The 20492-nt window shown below is 48.2% G+C and overlaps 1 protein-coding gene across 3 annotated transcripts in view; it reads right to left on the bottom strand.

Moving 5' to 3' along the window:
• Positions 1-20492, bottom strand: part of LOC138753986 (zinc finger MIZ domain-containing protein 1-like) — a 196940-nt gene that overhangs the window by 133452 nt on the left and 42996 nt on the right. For all 3 annotated transcript variants that reach the window (XM_069917661.1, XM_069917664.1, XM_069917662.1), the window contains exons 3-4: positions 15145-15258; positions 7552-7657 (exon numbers count right to left, since the gene is read on the bottom strand). In XM_069917661.1, the coding sequence (XP_069773762.1) occupies positions 7552-7657; positions 15145-15258 (220 nt within the window). The remainder of the gene's footprint in view (positions 1-7551; positions 7658-15144; positions 15259-20492) is intronic.

Raw genomic sequence — 20492 nt, 5'->3', positions numbered from 1 at the left:
CCTCCCCGTCCCTCCGGATCTAGAACCCCCAATCCATCTGGATCTAGAGGCATGCCCCTCTGGATCTAGAACACCCGCCCTTCTGGATCTAAAAGCCCGCCCCTCTGTATCTGGAACCCCATCCCTGCTCTACAGATCTAAAGCCCACATGTGATCAAGACCCTTCAATCCTGGCCCAGATCACCCACCCCCACCCCAGACCAGGAAGCTCCCTTCGCACCCCCTACAACCTGCCAAGTACTGGGAGTAAACCCTGGATCCTGTCAGGCACCTTCAGTGAAGAGAGCCCCAGCAGGAGGTCCCATTTCTTCCTGTGGCAGGCCATAGTCTGACCTTCTGCCTTTGGTAGTGAACTCCCACCTGAGCTGGTGGGTCCATGCACCCCTGTGACTCAGCCCATCCTCTCCATGCCAAATGAGACAGAAGGCCACCAACATCACAAGACCATCTAGACAACCACTTCTCGCTGCTCCCTTCAGGCAGAAGGTACAGAGCTCGAGGATCAGCACCTCTAGTTTCAAGGACAGTTTTTTTTACTCCCCAACAGCTCTGCAGATGCTAGGATTGTAATGCAATGATGCCCCAAAGCGCTGGAGAAACTCAGCAGGTCACGCAACATCTGTAGGTAGTAAAGGGAAAACAAACAATATTTCAGGCCTGAGCCCTTAATCAAGGTATGAACAAAAGCAGGTCTGAATAAAAAGGTGGGGGGGGGGGCGGGGGTGTGGGTGGGAAGAGGAGGGAGGATGTGGAAGGAGCACGGGCCTACACAGGGCCAACGGTTGCCCAAAGCACAGCCCAACAATGGATCCCCCTTGACCCTTCCATTGTCTGACTGACAAGACATTAAGATTCTTGTGGGCCCCTAGTTCAGCTGCACCGTGAAATCAGGCACTGGAAATACTCCGTGGTGCCCCCTTCCCTTGGTGCCCTCAGCATGTGCTTATTTTGCTTAATGGTTCATCCAGGACTGGGCCAACAGGTAAGGGGTTACAGGTGGGAAGGAAGAGGAGAAAAAAAACTGGGAAGTGATAGGGGGAGGGGGTGGATCTCTGAACGAAGAGGGAAGGGGATGGAGGGAAGCTGGAGGAAAGGAGACAGAGGGTTAAGGAAAGAGAGATGCCTGGGGAAGGGGTTTAATGGAAACGGGAGAAGTCCACGTTAATGACGTCTGGTTGGTGAGTGCCCAGTTGGAATATTTGAGGCTGTTTCTCCAATCTGGAGGTGGTTACCCTGTTAGTCTGTGCCCCCTCCTCTCTCCACACCTTTTTATTTTGGCACCTGCCTGCTTTTTGCTTGTACTTTGACGCTTGGTGAGTCTTTACTTCCTTTAGATGCTGTGTGACCTGCTGTCTTTCTCCAGCACGATTGTACATTGTTGAACCTCCCTGTTCTACCCCAACCCTAAACCTCTATGTGACCAGAAGTTCTTTTGCACCATCATTAAATTTTAATTAAATGTAGACATACATCGTGGTGTTGGTCAGCAATTATTCAGCAAAAGATGTAAGGTGCTCCTTCCGTCCGATGGGCAAGGTGTTGGACCTGTTTAGCCACCCAATCAGGGTCACGTGAAGCCACGGATTGCAGACGGTGGATGTTTTTTTTAAAAGCAGATTCTACAGATTGGAATTTCTGGTTGTAAAACTAAAAACACCGGGCAGATAAATCTGTGGATCAATGACCAGGGTTTCCCATCCAGTGCTACTGAAGGTGGCAATAGGAAACCAACTTCTGTGAATGACCAAAACGTCAGTAATGTATCTTGACCTCCTCCAGACGCTGCGAGACCGGCTGAGTTCCTCAAGCGTTTCTGTGTGTTTTTTAATTGCAATCACAGCATCTGCAGACATTTGTGTTTCTAAATAGTCAGGGTATCAAAAGGTTATGGGAAGAGGGCAGGGGAGGGGCTGAGGGGAGAATGCTCTCGGTGGAATGGCAGAGCAGACTCGTCAGGCCGATTGGCCTCCTTCTGTTCCTATATCTTGTGGGCTTATAACTTTGAGAGCTCCTCCAGGCAGGGCAGGCGGAGAAGGGTACCATCACGCTCCTGATGTGCCCTTGTACAATCATGAACATTGACGACAGTCTCATCTCAAAGACGGAGCCTTCACCGAAGGAGAACAGGGGAGCCAACAGCTACAACTCCGAGGGTCCAAGATCGTGACAGATGGAGAGACGTGATCGCCCGCACCGAACGGGAGGCACCTAAATGTTGACGATGACATCACGGTAACAGACCCTTTCCCTTGATCCCATACCACCCAAATACCCCAATTAACCAACAATCCCCTCCCCCCACCTAACCTGTATGTTTTGAAGCATGTGTACACAGGGAGAACGTACAAACTCCTCACAGTCAGCGCTGGATTCGAACCCCGGTCACTGGCCCTGTTACAGCATTTCTCTTATAACCTCCATGCTAAATATTTAATTACCAATCCTATACGTTTCTTTTCCAGTCTCATGGCATATTGTGGTTATTTAATTTATGCAATTATTGTTGGTGTGTCTTCTGTACCTGTGTGGCTGCACCAAGCAAGTATTTTATTGCATCTCCATATTGTACCTGTGCATCTCATCATTGTACTGAGCCTGGTAAATCCCTACTACTTTCTAATTCTATTACTGCTCTCCTCAGTCTGGTGACCAGACTATTCTCTGCCGATGGCCTGATCCATACTGTTCCACCACATTCCTTGTAGCTTACGCTTTCATACACATGGGTGATCTTCAGTGAGCGCCTCCCCTCTGGACACCCCACCCCACCATCTACAAGGCACATCAGGAGCGTGACGGTACCCTTCTCCGCCTACCCTGCCTGGAGGAGCTCTCAAAGTTATAAGCCCACAAGATATAGGAACAGAAGGAGGCCAATTGGCCTGATGAGTCCGCTCTGCCATTCACCAAGAGCATTCTCCCCTCAGCCCCTCCCCTGCCCTCTTCCCATAATCTTTTGATATCCTGACTATTCAGATACCTGAGGGAAACACAAATATCTGCAGATTCTGTGATTGCAATTAAAAAACACACAGAAACGCTTGAGGAACTCAGCCGGTCTCGCAGCGTCTAGAGGAGGTCAAGATACATTACTGACATTTTGGTCGTTCACAGAAGTCTGAAGCCCTTCTTCAGATACCCAGCAATCTCTGCCTTAAATTCACCCACAGCTCGACTGCATCCAGACAAAACTGTTTGCGAGACATTCTAGACGTGCATTCCCTCCAAACTCAACCTTTCATTCAATCAACAGCCTCTAATCATCTTCACCTAGTTCGATACAAATACAAAACCTTGCAGAAACGGCAAAACTGAAATCAATTGAAAAATTCTGGAAACAATGTGCAGAAAGGGCAAGAGATTCAGTGTTCAGGGACACCGATTAAAACTTGCAGATCCTGAGGCCACTGAGGCTTTTTTTCTCTCTGTCTGATCTATTATTTCCAGGAATTTTGGTTTCATTCCCATTGGAACATAGAACATTACAGCAGAGGTCAGGCCCTTCTGTCCTCAATGTTGTGCTGACCCCTGTAAACCTGACTCTTCCCCACCTCACAGCCCAAAATCCCATACTTTTCCTACATCCACTCCTTTCCTTGGGCTCTGTATCCACCAATACACAGAGACTTCTGTATCTCTTCCCTGACGGGAGCAGCTGTGTGTGGGGTGGAAGGGGCCCCTCAATGATTTTGCGTGCCCTCCTCAGACAACGATCCCGGTAGATCATGCCAAGGGAGGGAGATCACTCCAGTGATCTTCTCTGCCTCTCTTATGATCCTGTGGATTGACGTCCGATCCATTTTTTCTGCAGCGACCGTACCGCACGGTGATGTAGCCGGCCAGGACCCTCGCGGTAGAGCTTTCTGGAGGAGGTTGACGTAATGCTGGGCGGTAGCTTTGCCCACTTCAGTCTTCTCAGGAAGTCCAGTCACGCCTTCCTGACTAATGAGGAGCTGTCCATGACAGCTCACTAGTTAAGTGAACTCCAAGGAACTCATAAGCTCAGTTGGACAAGATCTGTCCCCCATCCTGGGAAACATCCTTACACCCAGCATCCATCGCTGGCTAAAAAAAATTCAGTTTCAATGACGCTCTCCCCTTTAACTAAAATAAATGCCCATAATCTAGATTTGGACAGAGTGTCTGTGAGTAAAATTCAGGGAACGTGACATATTTACTGCTGAGTCCGTCCCTTTAAGAAAGGAAGGGGACAATTTCCCAAAGCCCTTTCATGTTTCTGCTTGTAAACCCTTGTTTTTTTATATAAAAACACTGTCTGCAGGAATCAGACCAGATCCCAAAACAAAGGCAGGCAGGGTGGAACGGTTACTTCAGACTTTAAAGTATAATATTAAAAAAAAGCTTTTTAGGCAAGTAGCAAGAGATATTTAAAAAATGACATTTAAGTTGGAATAATTAACCCTGGATTTCGTGCAGTCAGTGACACTGTAACTGAGTGAGTCAGACTCGAGAGTTCCTGAGGATGTGCTCAGTGGCCTTCAAATGGTTGCTATCTGGATAGATTATATATCACACCATATAAGGGTGATTCAGTTTGGATCAGACAGATTGCGTAGGTGCAGACTTCATTATCACTCTTAGCTGCCTCCTTTGGAAGGTCTGAATAAATCGCAGGCTTTGAAAGCTTTGTAATGGAAGACCACTTCGGGATGTCTGGAATCAGGCAGGCAGATGTGTCTCCACATCCTGCTGAAGTCTCCAAGGAATCCCCCTTTTTTTAAAAAAAAGAAACACACTACCCCTTATCATTCAAATTCCACCGACAGCTGAGAAAGCGTTTGGCTACTGGTTGCTTCAAGGGTACATCAGCGAGGTGGAGGGCGACCTCCACCCAGGGTGGCGGGGGATCGGTGTGACAGAGTATATAGATATGTTTTTGGGAGATAAATTGGAAAAGGTTTGTTAGATAGGTCACATACAAACACTTTAAAACAGATCTTATTTGAAACACTGGAGCTCTGCCCCATGCTAGACATATCGGCCCCAACAGCTCTGGAGAGTACTCAAGAGTCTTCACTAATGTATTGCTGATTACAAAAGGCAACAGATGAAAGAGCTTGTTGGAGCAGCAGATTGTCTGGAATAAAACTTGCTGTTCTAAGAGAGTCATGTGGTTTTGCAAGGAGGCTTTCTCTGTGTGTGTGTGTGTGTGTGTGTGTGTGTGTGTGTGTGTGTGTGTGTGTGTGTGTGTGTGTGTGTGTGTGTGTGTGTGAGAGAGGGAGAGAGAGAGACTTCTATGGTTTTCCAGCCAGCAGAAGCAGCTAGGACTGGAACAGGACAAGCTGGCAAGCTTGTGGAAAGCCCTGTTTGGTCAAAGCCCTTGTGGTTAAATGCAAGAGGAGAGGACTGGTTGTCTAATGTTTCACTTGGAATAAGAGAAAATTAACTATGTGGTGACGTGAAAGAAAGAGGTTATCATCTGGAAAAACCTGAAGGGGCAAGTTTCGTCAACAAGACACTGGAGTGGCTGATGGAAGTAGTGGATGTCCTTAACAACAAATCTCTCTCTGAAAACAGACAAGAACCTTCCTGAGCGGTTTAACTTTCGAGTACCAAAGCCTGGAAGGTTAGGTTAGTTAAGTTAAAGTGTGATTCTGTTTTTATGTTTAAAGATAATTAAAAGCACCTTTTGTTCAAGTAACCATTTGTCTTGGTGACTATCTATTGCTAGTGGGTTTATGAGTCCTCTGGGCTCATAACATGGGAAACAGAAGTCCCGGGTGCCCCAGCCTCCTCCTCCTCCTCCTGCGGTTCAGTAAGTGAAGGTGAATGTACGGTGTCTCAGCACTGTGAGGGGGGATCTGCACCCTGCAGGCTTGGAGAGAAAGGACTGGAGCAGCGGGCTCTGAATTGCCCGAGTACCAGTTAGTCCAGCACCATTTCAACTCGGCAGGTGTTTGATTCAAGCAGTGGCGCGCCTTGGCAGTCCCAGCCCTGCTACTGCATGACCGGAATTTGAAGCTCATTAACTGGTTGCACCCGTTATGTTAATGCCGGGAGAAATTCTGGAGGACGCATAATTCAGCAAGTCAGATGACTGGGCACCCTCACCTAGGGTCTCCCGGCAGTGAAGTAAAAGGGTGAAAACCAGCTGGGAATAGACCAGACAGCCTTTCAAACTAGGTCTACTGCTCACCTCAGGTTATATCATATCCACGCAGTACAGGACCTTTGGCCTACAATATTTTGCTGACCCATAAATACCTACCACAAAACTTAAACTCTCCCTACCTCATAACCCATTATTTTTCTTTCATCTATGTGCCTGTCTAAGAATCTCTTCAATGCCCTTAATGTTTCAGCCTCCACCACCACCCCTGGCAATTCTGTGTTTAAAGAAAACATACCCCTGATGTCTCCCCTAAACCTTCCTTCCTTCACTTCGTACAGATGTCCTCTGGTGTTTGCTACTCCCTCCCTGGGGAGAAGGTGCTGGCTGTCTACCCTATCTATGCCTCTCAGAACCTTGTAGACCTGTTGGAGACCATATTCCAAGGACCTGTTGATTTTGGCCTTGACTTGATCCCTGGGGTCGAGAACTCAGAACAAAAATGATGAGACACCACTGATACCTTAATCTGGAGCAAAATGCATTCTGCCAGAGGAACTCAGAAGGTCGTGCAGCATTGCTGGAAGAAGAAGATTTGCTGAAGTTTTGGGTCGGAAACCTTTGTCAAGATTTCATGGTGAGTTTTGAAGAAGAATTCCAACCCAAAACGTTAACCATTCTTTTCCTCCCATTAATGGTGTTTGACCTGCTGAATTCATCCAGGAGAGTCTTTCTCACTTCAGAAATGATCAGTACTGAGACAGTCTCAGCCCCAGGGAGGGTGGGTGTGTGCACGCGCTTGGGTGCACGTGTGGTTTTGGGCGTGTGTGTTTTGGCGCCCGTGTGTGTTTAGGTGCTCGTGTGTTTTGTTTCTCTTCCGCGTGGCTCCGTGGAGGGGGAGGAACCTGCAGATGCAGCGATGGTTAAATGTTTTCAAAGAATGTGACTGAAAATAAAGTAAAATGCTTTAAGGTTTATATATTCATGCAAGTGAAATTTGTTCAGTGTAAGTACAGTATTGTATTTTTGTCTTTTAAACTGTTTACTCTTAATGCAGGTGTATTAGTCAGGCATTGTAAGAGTAAATCTCAAGCAACTGGAAAATACACTTATATGGCATCTACCAATCCCCATAGATGCCGGATACCAGGGGTTTTACTGAACATTTAAAAGACTTAGACTGGTAATTGATGAAAGAAAAATAAAGGGTTATGGGCGTGAGGTAGATTGTTAAGTATGTTTATACAGGTCAGCAGAACATTGTTGGTCGAAGGGCCTATACTGTGTGGCAATGTTCTATGCAATTGTTAAAATGCTCAGTCGGCTGGTTTATACTGATCCATCCACCCCAGGCTGGTGACTGGTGTGAATATGGCAAGCAAAGCCAACGGTAAACAGGATGGCGAGTCTGCTTCTGGTACCACAACGACCACACTTGGAGGATGTAGCAGGTCTGAGTCACTTCCAGCACCTGCCCTTACCTGCAGACTTTGGGCTGAACTTCTCCCTGTGGGCAGCGCAGACAGCCAACAGCCGATAACCGAGCTCCAAGTCAAAACCTTGCTGGGTCGACACGTGACATACGACCTGCCGCAAAGAGAAGGAGCAAGTCAACAAGGTGCGTGCCATCGCAGCAGAGGCTGCTGGGAAAGAGGGAAGCAGAGGGCTCAATGAAAGATTGGTTTAAAAAGAAATAGGAACTGGCCTTTTCCAGTTCACTCATCCTGGTACTGACTCTGTGGAGTTTGCACCTTCTCCGTGACCATGAGGGTTTCTCCCGAAGACGTGCAGGGGGCAGGGACTCATGGGCTGCCAACACGTGGGTGAGCGGTGGAATCTGGGGAAAATGGGGGCGGCCTGGTTAGTGAGGAGGTCAGAGCAACGCTGTTACAGCACCTGTGACACGGGTTCGAATCCGATGCTGCTCTCCCCGCGTCTGAGTGGGTTTCCTCCCACCCTTCAAAACCTAAGGGAGGGGTTGCAGCAGTTGGTGTCACACACACCCCCCCCTCAATGGACTGAGTGTACCAAGCGTGGAAGAAATAGGTATGTGTACCTTGTACATCTGGGGTAGCGATGCTGAGCATTTTGATGTCATTTAGATGTCACCCCCCCCCCACCAATGGTGTCACCTGGTGCAGTCCACACCCCCCTCCCCCCAGTGTCGCCAGTGAGTTGTAGGTTGATTGCTGTATTTGGGGGGGCTCACGGGCTCGTGGGTTACCCTGCTGTATGTTGAAATTTAAATTTTAGAATAGGTTATGAAGATGGAGGAATGGCATTGCAGAGAGCTAGCATAGACTTAGTAAGCTGAAGAGCCTCCTCTGTACCATAAGGAAATCTGGAATATATTTGTCGTCGAACTGTGCAAATGGATACATCTTCATAGTGGTCAACTGGTTTTAGGAATGAGTGCAAAGCAACTGTATTCCAAAGTAAACAAACCCACTTCATAGCTGAGGGACTTCCCTGTCTCATAGCAACTCACAGCTACCTCAGCCATTATTTGCTCCAATGGTGTCACGGATGGAAAGAGAGCCTTTGGCATTATTGGGCTTCAAAAATCAAAGTTATTGCGATGTTATGGTAAAGTTGTTGCGAGGCCAAATTTGGAGCATTGTCTGCAGTTCTGGTCACCTAACTACAGGAAGATATCAGTAAGATTGAAAGAGGGCGGAGAGGATTTACTGGGATGTTGCCGGGACTTCAGGAACTGAGTTATACAGGGAAAGGTTAAACAGGTTATGGGTTTACTCCCTGGGGCGTAGAAGAATGAGGGGAGATTTGATAGCGGTATGCAAAATTATGAGGGGACAGACAGAGTAAACATAGATAGGCTTTTTTCCCCCACTGAGGGTAAGTGAGAAACAAACCAGAGGACGGGGGTTAAGGGTGAAAGGGGAAAAGTTTAGGTTAGGGGAAACATTAGAGGGTGAGTTTCTTCCCACAGTGGGAGTGTGCCATGAGCTGCAGTGGTGGATGCGGGCTTAAACATTTAAGAAGAATTTGAACAGGTACATGAATGGGAGGGGTATGGAGGGCTATGAACTGAGTGCAGGTCAGTGGGACTAGGCAGAATAGTTCAGAACAGGCTGGAAGGGCTTGCTTCTGTGCTGCAATGTTCTCTGGTTCACTGTGTAATATGTATGATCACAGGATATTGTGTTGTTTCATACAAATACCTACACTTCAGATACACAGGCTGTGATAATGTAAATCAGGAGTATTGTGCATAACGATTACAAGGAACATTGCTCAAACCATCCAGCACCAGGCCAGTTACTCCTGCTTCTGCTCCGCCAAAGGTTGACCTGAGGCACTTACGGATCAATCGACAGGCAGGTACAATATTAATGAAGCTGATTTCAGATGTATTGTCAAGAGTACATACATGACATCACATACAACCCTTAGATTCTTTTCCCTGCAGGTGAGGCAGCATGATCACTTATTGGTTGTGCAATTTAAAAAAAACATGTACTCACTGTACCCATGTAAACAGAGAAATGTAAACAAGCTGACTATGCAATACAGAGAGAAAGAAAATAATTAATCAAGTGCACAAGAGTCCTTAAATGAGTCCCTGATTGACTTTGTTGTTGAGAAGTCTGGTGGTGGAGGGGGAGCAGCTGTTCCTGAACCTGGTGGTGTGAGTCTTGTGGCATCGATACCTCTTTCCTGATGCAAGTGGTGAGAACAGAGCGTGTGCTGGGTGGTGTGGGTCCTTGATGGTTGCTGCTGCTCTCTGACGGCAGCGTTCCCCGTAGATGTTCTCGATGGTGGGGATGGTTTTACCTGTGATGTCCTGGGCTGTGTCCACTACCTTTACGCTCTGGGGTATTGGTGTCCCTGGAGCAGACCGTGATGCAGGTGGTCAGCACCCTTTCCACCACTCATCTGTAGAAATTTGCCAGGGTTTCTGATGTCAGACCAAACCTCCACAAACTCCTGAGGCTCTTGACATGCTTTCTTCATGATGCCATTAGTGTGTTGGGTCCAGGAAAGATCCTCCGAAATAGTGACTCCCAAAAAATTACATTTGCTCACCCTCTCCACCTCTGATCCCCCAGTAATCTGGATTGTGGACCGCGGTACGAGTGAATCAAACTGCAGAAAACGGCTGTCAGGGGTTGACTGCAGTGACGCAGCCTGAGCTCGGGAGAAATGGAACATCACGGACATCACTTCCCAGTCCCTCGCAGATGGTACAGTAAAAGTCCAAAAATCCGGACCAACCGAGAATCCAGACTTCTTAAAAACACTCAAACGTCTTCATTTAGTGAGCTTTCGTCGTGCCCGTGCGTGTGTCAGCGCCACAGATGCACAGCAGCAACAAGCAGCCACACAGAAGCCGCGGAAATGTGAGATTTTTTTTTTTTACCTTCCACTTTATATGTTATATGAAGAAAATGTTTAGCTCGGGAGGGGGACAGGGGAGGGGGAAAAAAAAAAGTTTAGCTTATAAACTGAAAATTTACCTCTTTATTCTCCGTAAATGTGAATTTTAAAAATACTGCCCGAGCACCTGGAAAATCCGAACCCACCCAGTCCCAGAGCTGTCCCAATTTTAGAACATTTATTCTAATGATGGCAAGTTCATTGTTATACATACAAGAACAATTACACACGCACCGAATTCTTACTTGTTGCAGCCAAATGGATACTTTATAACAACTGTGTACATTCAATTGTCAGAGGGATGAGACAATGTGTACAAAGGATAGAGAATAAATAAGAGTGAAACATGAAAAGTCTGCATGGAACTTAGCCTGTCTCACAGTGTCCATAGGAGGTAGAGATATATTATTGACGTTTCGGGTCCGAGCTCTTCTTCTAGATAGAGTAGAAAGCCATCTGCATTAAAAGGCTAAAGGGGGGAGGAGCACAGGCCCACAAGCAAAAGGTGATCATTGGACATGGATAGGAGGAGGAAGGTGACAATTGATGGTGGGGGGGGGTGGGGGGAGAAGGGGGTTGGCTCTGTAAATGTAGATCTGAGGGGGAGGAAGAGGGAAAGAGAATGCGGGAGAGGGAAAGAGAGAAAGGAGGGAAAGAGAGAGCATCTGCATGTGGTCAGTCAGGAACTGCATGGGAATGGAACAGGGAATTGAAATGGGTGGTTACTGGGAGATTGATGCTATTGCAGCAGAAAGGAGCGAAGGTTCTCAGCAAAGCGATCTTCCAATCTGCGTCAGGTCTCTCCGACGTAGAGGAGACCACAACGGGAGAGCTAGATATAGTAGATAGTCCCTGCACATTCACCTGTGAATTATTGCTTCATTTGGAAAAACTGTTTGGGGCCCCGAGTGGTGGTGAGGGAGGAGGTGTGGGCGCAAATGGATCATCTCCTGCGGTCACGGGGGTAGGCACCATGGGGATGATTGGTGGGGAGGGAGGAGTGGACGAGGGAGTCATGGAGGGAGCAGTCCCTGCGGAAGGCAGAGAGGGGAGGAGATGGGAAGATGTGTCCTGGTAGTGGGACCATGTAGATGACAGATATGGTGGATCCAGAGCCTGGTGGGGTGATAGATTAAGACAAGGCGAATCCGGTCCTTGTTGTGCGTGGGGGTGGAGGGGGCCAGGATGTCTCCGGTGTGAATGGAACTTTCCAGTTCAGATGGTCTAATCATGCACAAGCCAATGCTTCGACATCCTGGTCTCACACGAGAACAAATGAACAGATCAGGGAGTCCATCCATGAGGATATTTGATCCTAATTTCAACCAGGACTCAAATCTGAATTAAACTTCTGAGTTTGCATATTATAGGTGAGCAAACACAACCTTCTGCTCATTCACTGCTTCTCGAAGGATAGAATGACCTTGGATAGTTTCTTTTTCTTTTAAAGTGAGCACCAGTGTGCATTTGCAGATAATTTTTAAGAGCCTGTCCATATTTTTCCAGAGAGTGCATTGCATTACTTATACAAAAAGTTCCCCAAAGGAGCTGGCAGTGGAGTAGGGACCTCAGGGGACTGAAGCAACTTATTCGGGTTGGGTCAGCTGAAAAGTGTTTTTTAATTTTGGACGTACAGCGTGGTAACAGGCCCTTCCTGCCCACGAGCCCCCACCACCCAGATACACCCCAAAATGACCACCAAACCCCCCGCCCGGAATGTTTTCAAGGGTGGGAGGAAACCAGAAGCCCCCGGAAGCCCGCGCAGACAACCTCCCTCCAGGCAGCGCTGGATTCGAACCCTGATCGCTGGCACCGTAACTGGGCTGCAGTGAGAGGGAAGATGACAGAGTTAGCAGGAGGCGACTCAGGCTGTCCTTCGTTGGGACCGCGACTCATCACCCGTGTTTATAAATGACTCAGAGGCTGCAATAGGAAACTACGCACTCAAGTTTGCTGGTGACACAAAGCTAGGTGGCATTGTAAGCAGTGGGACGAAAGCATCAAATTACAGAGTTATTAATAGCTTGAGAGAGGATAAAGCTGCGGTAGGCATATTTCATCAGTTTTGTTCAAAATGGAAAGAACTGTGGTTTTGAGCATTTGGAAGCAGAGGTCGTAAGAGATCAAAGCTTCAGACGTTCCTTTTATTGTCATGTTAAAAATATAATAGCGTACATGATATGCTTTAACTTTTGTCTGCTGGAAGGCAAACAGATTCGCCACAAACGTGGCCCAGTGCCCCTAACAAAAGGGGAAAGAGAAGCAAAAGAGAGTTCCTTCAGTCACTGAGTGTCTGTGGTCAAACACAATGCTGGAGAAACTCAGCAGGTCAAATGGTGTCCTTTATGGAGCATAGATAAATATAGATAACAAACGTTTCGGGCTTGAGCCCCTCATCAAGGTAGGGAAAGATGTCGGCAGGCGTCCGAATAAGGGGGGAGGTGATCGGTGGAGAAGGGAGGGAGGGCAGAGCAGCAAGCAGGGGGAGGAGGGATGGCTGGGTGAATAGAGCGGAAAGAGGGGGGTGGAGAGGTGAGGGAAAGAAGGCAAGGGGGAAGGGAAGGTGGGCAGAGCAGCGAGCAGGGGAGGAGGGATGGCTTGGTGAATGGGAGGGTGGAGAGCCAAGGGAAAGAAGGCAAGGGGAGGAAGGGAAGGGAAGGAGAAAGGGGAGCAGGTCAGCAGAAACCAGAGAAGTGGACGTTAATGCCGTCCAGCTGGAGAGGGCCCAGACGGGAAAAATCGGGCACTGTTCCTCCAATTTGCAGGTGGACACGGTCAGACTGAACACGAGGCCATGGACAGATGTGGGAGTTTGGGAGTGGGGTTGCAGAATGGAAATGGTTGGCCACTGGGAGATCCGTGTTTTATTTTGCAAAGCCAGGAGGCAATTTTGTTTTGAAAAGGCAGGAGGTAATAAGTGTTGAGTGTCCTTGGAGTCACCTGCAACTAAAGGGTTAATTATCCATTAAAACACTCAACCATGGTAACAGAGCTATGGCAGTATGTTTACAGATTGCACAATATCACACAAGGTCAGCAACAAAGGCCACTTGGCCTGCTTTTTCTCACCTGCAAGATTCAATTTATTGTCATGTAATAGAGACTGTAATATTACAAAAAATGTTTTTGTCTGCTATAAGGCAGAGAGATTTGCCATCAGCACCTCTTACAGTCAGAGAAAGAGAAGCAAAACAGAAACGAGTCCCCTTAGAGACACCAAGTGCCCGTTGGTTCACCTTCAGCGCTCCCACAGCCCCTCAAGCAGCCCGAGCTCCAAATCCAACACGATCGGCACCCTCTCGCATCCCAGTTCCAATACCTGGTACCCCTTCCTGCCAATCTTGAGCCAGCCTCCAGCAGTCCGACACCCAGTGCGAGTCTCTCAACTGCCGTTGCCAGCCAGTCAAGGACTGCACGGGTTCCTCGCCTTGAGTCGGCAGTAGGCCCCTCCCTGCCCGTGTTTTCAAAACTCCTCACTGGTCCATCTCTGAGGTCACCATCCCATGGGCTGTCTCCTCCTCAAATGGGGGTGGCGGTAGGGGGGTGGGTTCTTCCCATTTTCTGGTACCCCGTGCCAGTCCTCAGCTTCCCCAGAGTCTACTGCCGATCTTAGGGGCCGCCGTCTTGGGCACAGATTTTAAATAAGACCACTGTCGGCTCCATTTAAAGCCTGTAAAAGAGCTGATGGCAATCGGATTGGGTGGTTGGACCCCAAGGGAAAGCACTGTGGCTCTGCTCCCCACTCCCCACAGGTCTGCTTCAGCAACAGCGCTGCTGTTAAAGCAGCTCCGGCTTCAGTTGTGGTGGGGGGAGGGTTGTTTGGTCACTGCAGTCAATACAAAGCTTGGGTAGGACCACAGCAGGAGTTCTGAGCACAGGTCTGGGACCATACCTCACATACCACCTTAAGTAATCCACAGAGCACCCATGATCAGCAGTAGCCATGAGAGGCTGCAGGCACCAGGGGAGCAGATGACTGGTGCAGGGCACCAGAAAACAGGGAGACCATCTCCGTCTGAGAAGGTGACCACGGTGATGGACCAGTTGGGCGGGGGGCTCTGCGGCTGAAAGACCAATGGGCTGCCGGCGACTCGAGGCAAGGAACCCACGGAGTCCGTGGGAGTCCGCTGTCGGGAGACTCGCGCCGGGGGCTGCTGGAGACTGGCTGGAGGGGCATCGAATATCGAGATGTGAGGGGGGTTGCCGAGGGCGCCGAAAGGTCCCTGACCGCATCAGAGGTTCAGATCTGGAGCTTGGATTGCTGATGGTTTGGACTGGACTCTGTGGCTGTGGAGGTGCTAGAGGTGAATCTAGGGGTGGGGTAGGGGGGAGGGGACTCTCTTTTGCTTCTCTTTCTCTGACTGGAAGAGGCGTTTCAGGCAACTTCTGCCCATGGCTTATCAGTTCTATTTACAGCAGGCATAAACAATTTTTTGTCATTGTAATAAAGGTGTCATATTATAATAAATTGAATCTTGAGGCTGTAAGGGATTACTTAAGGGGGTGGAAAAAAAATGGTTGAGACCCACTGTGGGGTCACACAGCTTCATCAAGAGTCCCCTTCCTTTAAACCTTGCCCTTCAATTACCAGATCCTCAGGAGTCGAGGATGGTTCCTGAAACGGCAATAAAGACAACTGCTGAATGCTAACCAGTTTGTGGATTGAGTAAACATACCGACAGGCATCCCATCAGACTCTGCTCGAAGGTTCTCTGGAAGGCACGAGGATCTTCACACCAGTCGAGAAGCTCTTGAGCCGCTGTTTGGAAACTGCCTGGGTTTTGTAGATGCTGTGGAACAGAGGGACATGACGTCAGGAGTGCTATTGATATTCAGGTCATTGAAAGCACAGTGGACAGGCACCTGCGGACCGGACCCTATTCACATTCACATACAAACCCCACAGAGTTCAGACGCTAATCCATGGTGTTGCTCCTGTGGGAAGAGACAACTTTTTTTTTAAAAATCACTGGCTTTAATAAATAACCTACTAAACACGTGGCAGGGACTTGACTTATTTCTGATTTTTATTTTAGATGTGCAGCATGGTTAACAAGTCCTTCCAGCCCTCAAACCTGTGCTGCCCATTTACACCCAACTACAAGAGCCCCCGGTGCGGTTTGAAGGGCAGGAGGCAACTGGAGCACCCACCATACCTGGAAAAATATCCTTAAAATAAGAGCCAGAATCATTCGTCGCTGTAAATCGAACAGAATTATGGAAATTGTACAGAGGAGGCCATTCAGGCCACTGTGTACATGATATGTCACGCACAGACCTTTAAGTCTTCATTCTTCCCGGCTCCATTCCTGCAGCCCGGAATATTTTCTCAGTTACATTTATGCCGACTCTTCGAAGTTTACAAGCGCGGCAGGCAGAGTCCCCCCTCCTCCCACCTACTCCTGATGGCCTCAGGACTCCCTCAATGCAGCGAGTTACTCTCAACTGGAAATAGGCTGCCTGGGGAGATGGAGGAGCAGGTTTGCTGCCACGTTCGTGAAGGTTTGCAAGAATGTGGGAGAAGGACTAGTCAAGAGAACTAAGAAGGAAAAGGGCAACGATACTCTTCCTGACTTTGAACATCCCAGTTACTTTCTTCCCCCTTGATCCCAAAGATCAGAATGCCAGTCAACCCTCCGCAGTTGACTAAAACCTCTCACTACAATTCTCCTCTGCACCCCATTGGATGCCCTCACATGCTTAAGGTAACCCGGAGCCATTCTTGAAGTAAAGCCAGGTTTAATCCAGAGATTAAAACAGGCAGACTGAAAATATTTAAGAGGTTGAGCAGCATCCTTGGAGAGAGAGAAACAGATTCAATAGTGCAGTCAGGATTCCTTTACAATATTACACAAAACTGCCTTCTGCTTGCCGTAAGGCAGAGTCGCCCAGCGTCTCTTACAGTAAGGAAGGGAAGCAAAAGAGAGTCTCTTCAGAAACATGGAGTCTCCATGGATTCTCCCCCCCCCCGCCACCAGCGCTCCTGTAGCGGCACAGACTCCTGTCGGATCCAGCAGCAACCCCAACTCCAGATCCAAACTTCCGACATGATCAGGGAGCCTTCAGCGCCCGGGGTCCTTTGAGAGCCATTCACCCTCAGTGGCCTCTCCAACCCAGATCCCACGAGCAAGGCTCCAGCAGCCCGTAGCCCCATGCAGATCCACCCCCCACCCCACCACCACCGCCGCAAGTCGCCTGCGTGGGTCCCTCAGCCACAGAGCCCCTCGCTGGTCAGAACCAATGGCCAGGTCATTGACCTGGAAAGCACTGACTCTTTTTCCTTTGTCCATTCTTAGGACGCTAAATTGAGTGGAAAAGCAAACCGTGCAGAGACCAACCCCCTTATCCCTGGGACCAACCTGACAAACCTCCTCCTGAGTCAGTACCTCCTTCCTCAAGGAAGGAGGTCAGTCCTGCACACAGCGCTCCAGACACAGCCTCACCAGTACCTTGTACAGTTGCACGGCTGGTTCATCCACTGCCGACAGACTGCAGAATATTGTATGAAAAAATTATACGTCTGGAAACAGGCAGAAGGTACAGAAGCCTGATGACCAGCACCTCCAGAAGTGTTTTTTTTTAAATCCCCAAAAGCTATCAATGATCTTGAACAGCCACATACCAACTGAAGTGAGTAGAGTGGGTAGAGTGAAACACAAATGCTGGAGAAACTCAACAGGTCAGTCTTTTATATAGCAAAGACAAAGATACATCACCAACATTTCAGCCTTGATTGTGGGCTCGTACCTTGATGAGGGGCTCAAGCCCAAAACGTTGGTGATGTATCTTCTTCTTTGCTACATAAAGTTCGCTGTTTGACCTGCTAAGTTTCTCCAGTTTTTAACCTAACCATAAACTGCTCGAGGTCTCTGCGCTATTCAAACATCAGGGTGCTTTTTTGCACTGATATTCATGTGTCTTATATTTCTTATCTCTTTCTATCTTGACAATATTGTGATAATTTTAATTTGTACTATTTAATTTATGCTATTTGTGTGTGGCTGCAGCAAGTAAGAATTTTGATTCATCGGTTCTAACGTATATAACAGTAAACTCTCAAAATCACACTCTTAGATTTGGATTCACGAAATCCTACCCCCAAATGGTAATGGAGTTGAACAGGACTGGAGATGCCGGGGCCCAGTGCAGCACAATCACGTGCTGGACAAACTCGGCAGGTCACACAGCACCCAGAGGAAGTAAAAGGCAGTCGACGTTCCGGTCCCAAGGCCCCATGAGCAACATACCCGATGAAAGGCTCTGGCACGAACCTTTCCAAGGACTCTGTGTGGCCTGCTGAGTTTCTCCAGCACTTTTGTGAACTGCACTACCAACTGTGATGAACAATTTTAACAGTTTCTGGGCGTGACCCGACATCCACCTGCCCAAAGGTGGCTTATCCCAACTCACTGACACCATTTTGTTGAGCTCAAAAATTTCGCCTCATCATTAAAATGTGGGGTGAAGTTGAAGCTTGTCGAGTCTTTGCTTATTCGACAAGAGATTAAAAGAGGGCAACAATGCAGCAAAATTTGCAGAGTCATCGTTAATAATAATCAAACACAGCAAATGAGCTGAGACTGAATGGCCCAAAGGAACTGCACACACTAACCATCCAAGATTCTCTTCTTCATTAAACAATTTTTGTATACAGCTGCCTAACCTTTCATCCGGGATCGTCGGGGCCAGATACCTGCCATTGTTCAGAATCTTCCGGATTTCGGAATCATTTTGATTTTGGTCCCTTTAAGCCTGCCTGCTTGAGTCGCAATGCATCTCTCTCCCCCCCCCCACTCCTGAGTCAGCTGCCATCTCCCCCTCCCTCTCCAAGTCACAGTCCCGACTCCCCCCCTCACCTGCCCAAGTCATGCTGCCATCTCTACCCCCTTGCCCGCTCAAGTCGCGCTGCCCTCTCTTCCCCTCTCAAGTCGCGCTGCCTTCTCTTCCCCCACCCCGCCCACCCATCTCGCTGCCATCTCTACCCCCTTGCCCGCCCGAGTCGCGCTGCCCTCTCTCTCTTCCCTCAGCCTGCCCGCCGCTGTACCAGCACCAGGTGAATGGCCCCCTTCTAGGTTCCCCTGCACTGGCACAGCGGTTTCAGCTGTCCGGGGGGGGGTCATGGGTAACGACAGCAGCTGTTAAGTTGCTGCCGGGCCGACTGAAAACATAAGGACACTGGGCAGGCAATTCAAAGTAGCGGAACGTGAGTTGAGTGAGGGTCATGTTTGGCGCCAAACTCCAGCTTTGATGAGCAGATGGGATCTACTGAAAACCGTGCTGGTTTTTGGAGGTTGCCGGTTTTCGGAGTTCCAGACAACAGGTTAGGCACTTGTACATGACTACCCGTCCTGCATAACCTATGTATTGTTTGTCTATACATGTCTTACATCTGGTTGTGTGTCTACGTGTTTTGCACCCACGTCCAGAGACCTGCTGTTTCATCAAATCGTACTTGTGCAATTGGATGATAATAAACTTGACCCAAGACTGGTAGCACATTGGCACAGCGCTGCAATGAATATTTTACTAGTCTATTTTCACATTTTATATTTCCATACAACATTTGTCACAGCAAGTCACAGCAGCCAACTCAGAGCACTCCCACTGATCCCATTCCTCCTCATACATGCAGGGTTCCATTAGTCACTGCATTTGGGGCAAGGTACAGCAGCCAACTACCCTACCAGCCGTACCCTGTGCCTCAGCGACACACAGTCGACTGCCGTTGCTGGAAGATGAAGCAACAAACAATCTGCCGGAGGCCTCAGCAGGTCGAGCAGTATCAGTGGGAGAAGAAAAAACAATGGTCAGTGCTTCAGGTCAAAGCCCTTCATCAAGGCTGATGAGGCCCTAACAAAGGGCAGCTGACCTAAAAGCCTCGACTCAATCGTGCTCGTGCCAGATGCTGCCTGACTGGACGAATGACACAGAAGAAAGTGTAGGTCACGTGGCTCATCTAGACCAGCCATTCTCCATGGGGGGGGGGGGGGTTGCTGGCTGGCGTTCACAGTACTTTTCTTTTCACCTCATGTAATAAATATATTTTTTAAGGTTTTTTTTTAACGTAGGAGTACAGAAGAAACTAAAACTTTACTGCTTCACAGGGAAAACATGAAAAATATCCATTTGGGTTTAATGTGAGAAATACATTCAAAACGTCATGGGGGGGGGGGGGCGGGATTCAGGTTTATTGTCATAACATCATAAACAACCCTGAGATTTCTTTTCCTGTGGGCCAGGCAAAATTACCACTTATTAGTAATGCAAAAAAACTGTACACATGTAAACAAATAAAGAAATGTAAACAACCTGACTGCAATACAGAGAGAAAAACAAAAGTCCTTCATTGATTCAGAGAACTTAATTGAGTTTGTTGTTGAGGAGTCTGACGGTGGAGGGGGAGCAGCTGGTCTTGAACCTGGTGGTACGAGCTCTTTCCCGATGACAGCAGCTGCAGCAAGAGCTGGGCGTGTGCTGGGTGGTGTGGATCCTCGATAACAAATTTAGAGCCAACCAATTAAAGGTGATAGAAATCTGAGACTGCAGATGCTGGGAATTTGGAACTTTTGATGGACAAGCTTTTAAACCAGTGGTTCTCAACTCTTTTCTTTCCACTCACGTACCACTTTAAGTAATCCCTAGGCTATCGGTGCTCTGTGATTAGTAAGGGGTTGCTTAATGTGGGATGTGGGTGGAAAGTTTGAAAACCGCTGTTTTAATCGTCCCTGATTGACTCGTTATGTGCACAGTTTCAGAACTCCAAAGGAAATGGGCCAATGACAATTTTTCTCATTCAAAATATTTCAGTGACAATTGGGTCTAGAGCAATGATTCTCAACCTTCTCTTCCCAACCACATCCCACCTTAATCAATCCCTTACTAATCACAGAGCACTGATGGCAACAGGGAATACTTCAAGTGGGGTGTGAGTGGAAAGAAAAAGGTTGAGAACCACTAGTTTAAAGTTCAAGTTAAATTATCATCTGTTTGTAAATATACAACACAACAAAATAGCGTTTCTCCA

Source organism: Narcine bancroftii, chromosome 2, assembly GCF_036971445.1.
Source record: "Narcine bancroftii isolate sNarBan1 chromosome 2, sNarBan1.hap1, whole genome shotgun sequence".
In the NCBI taxonomy this organism is placed as follows: domain Eukaryota; kingdom Metazoa; phylum Chordata; class Chondrichthyes; order Torpediniformes; family Narcinidae; genus Narcine; species Narcine bancroftii.
Note: the sequence above shows the minus strand (reverse complement) of the source record. Positions and strands in the feature narration are given on the sequence as shown.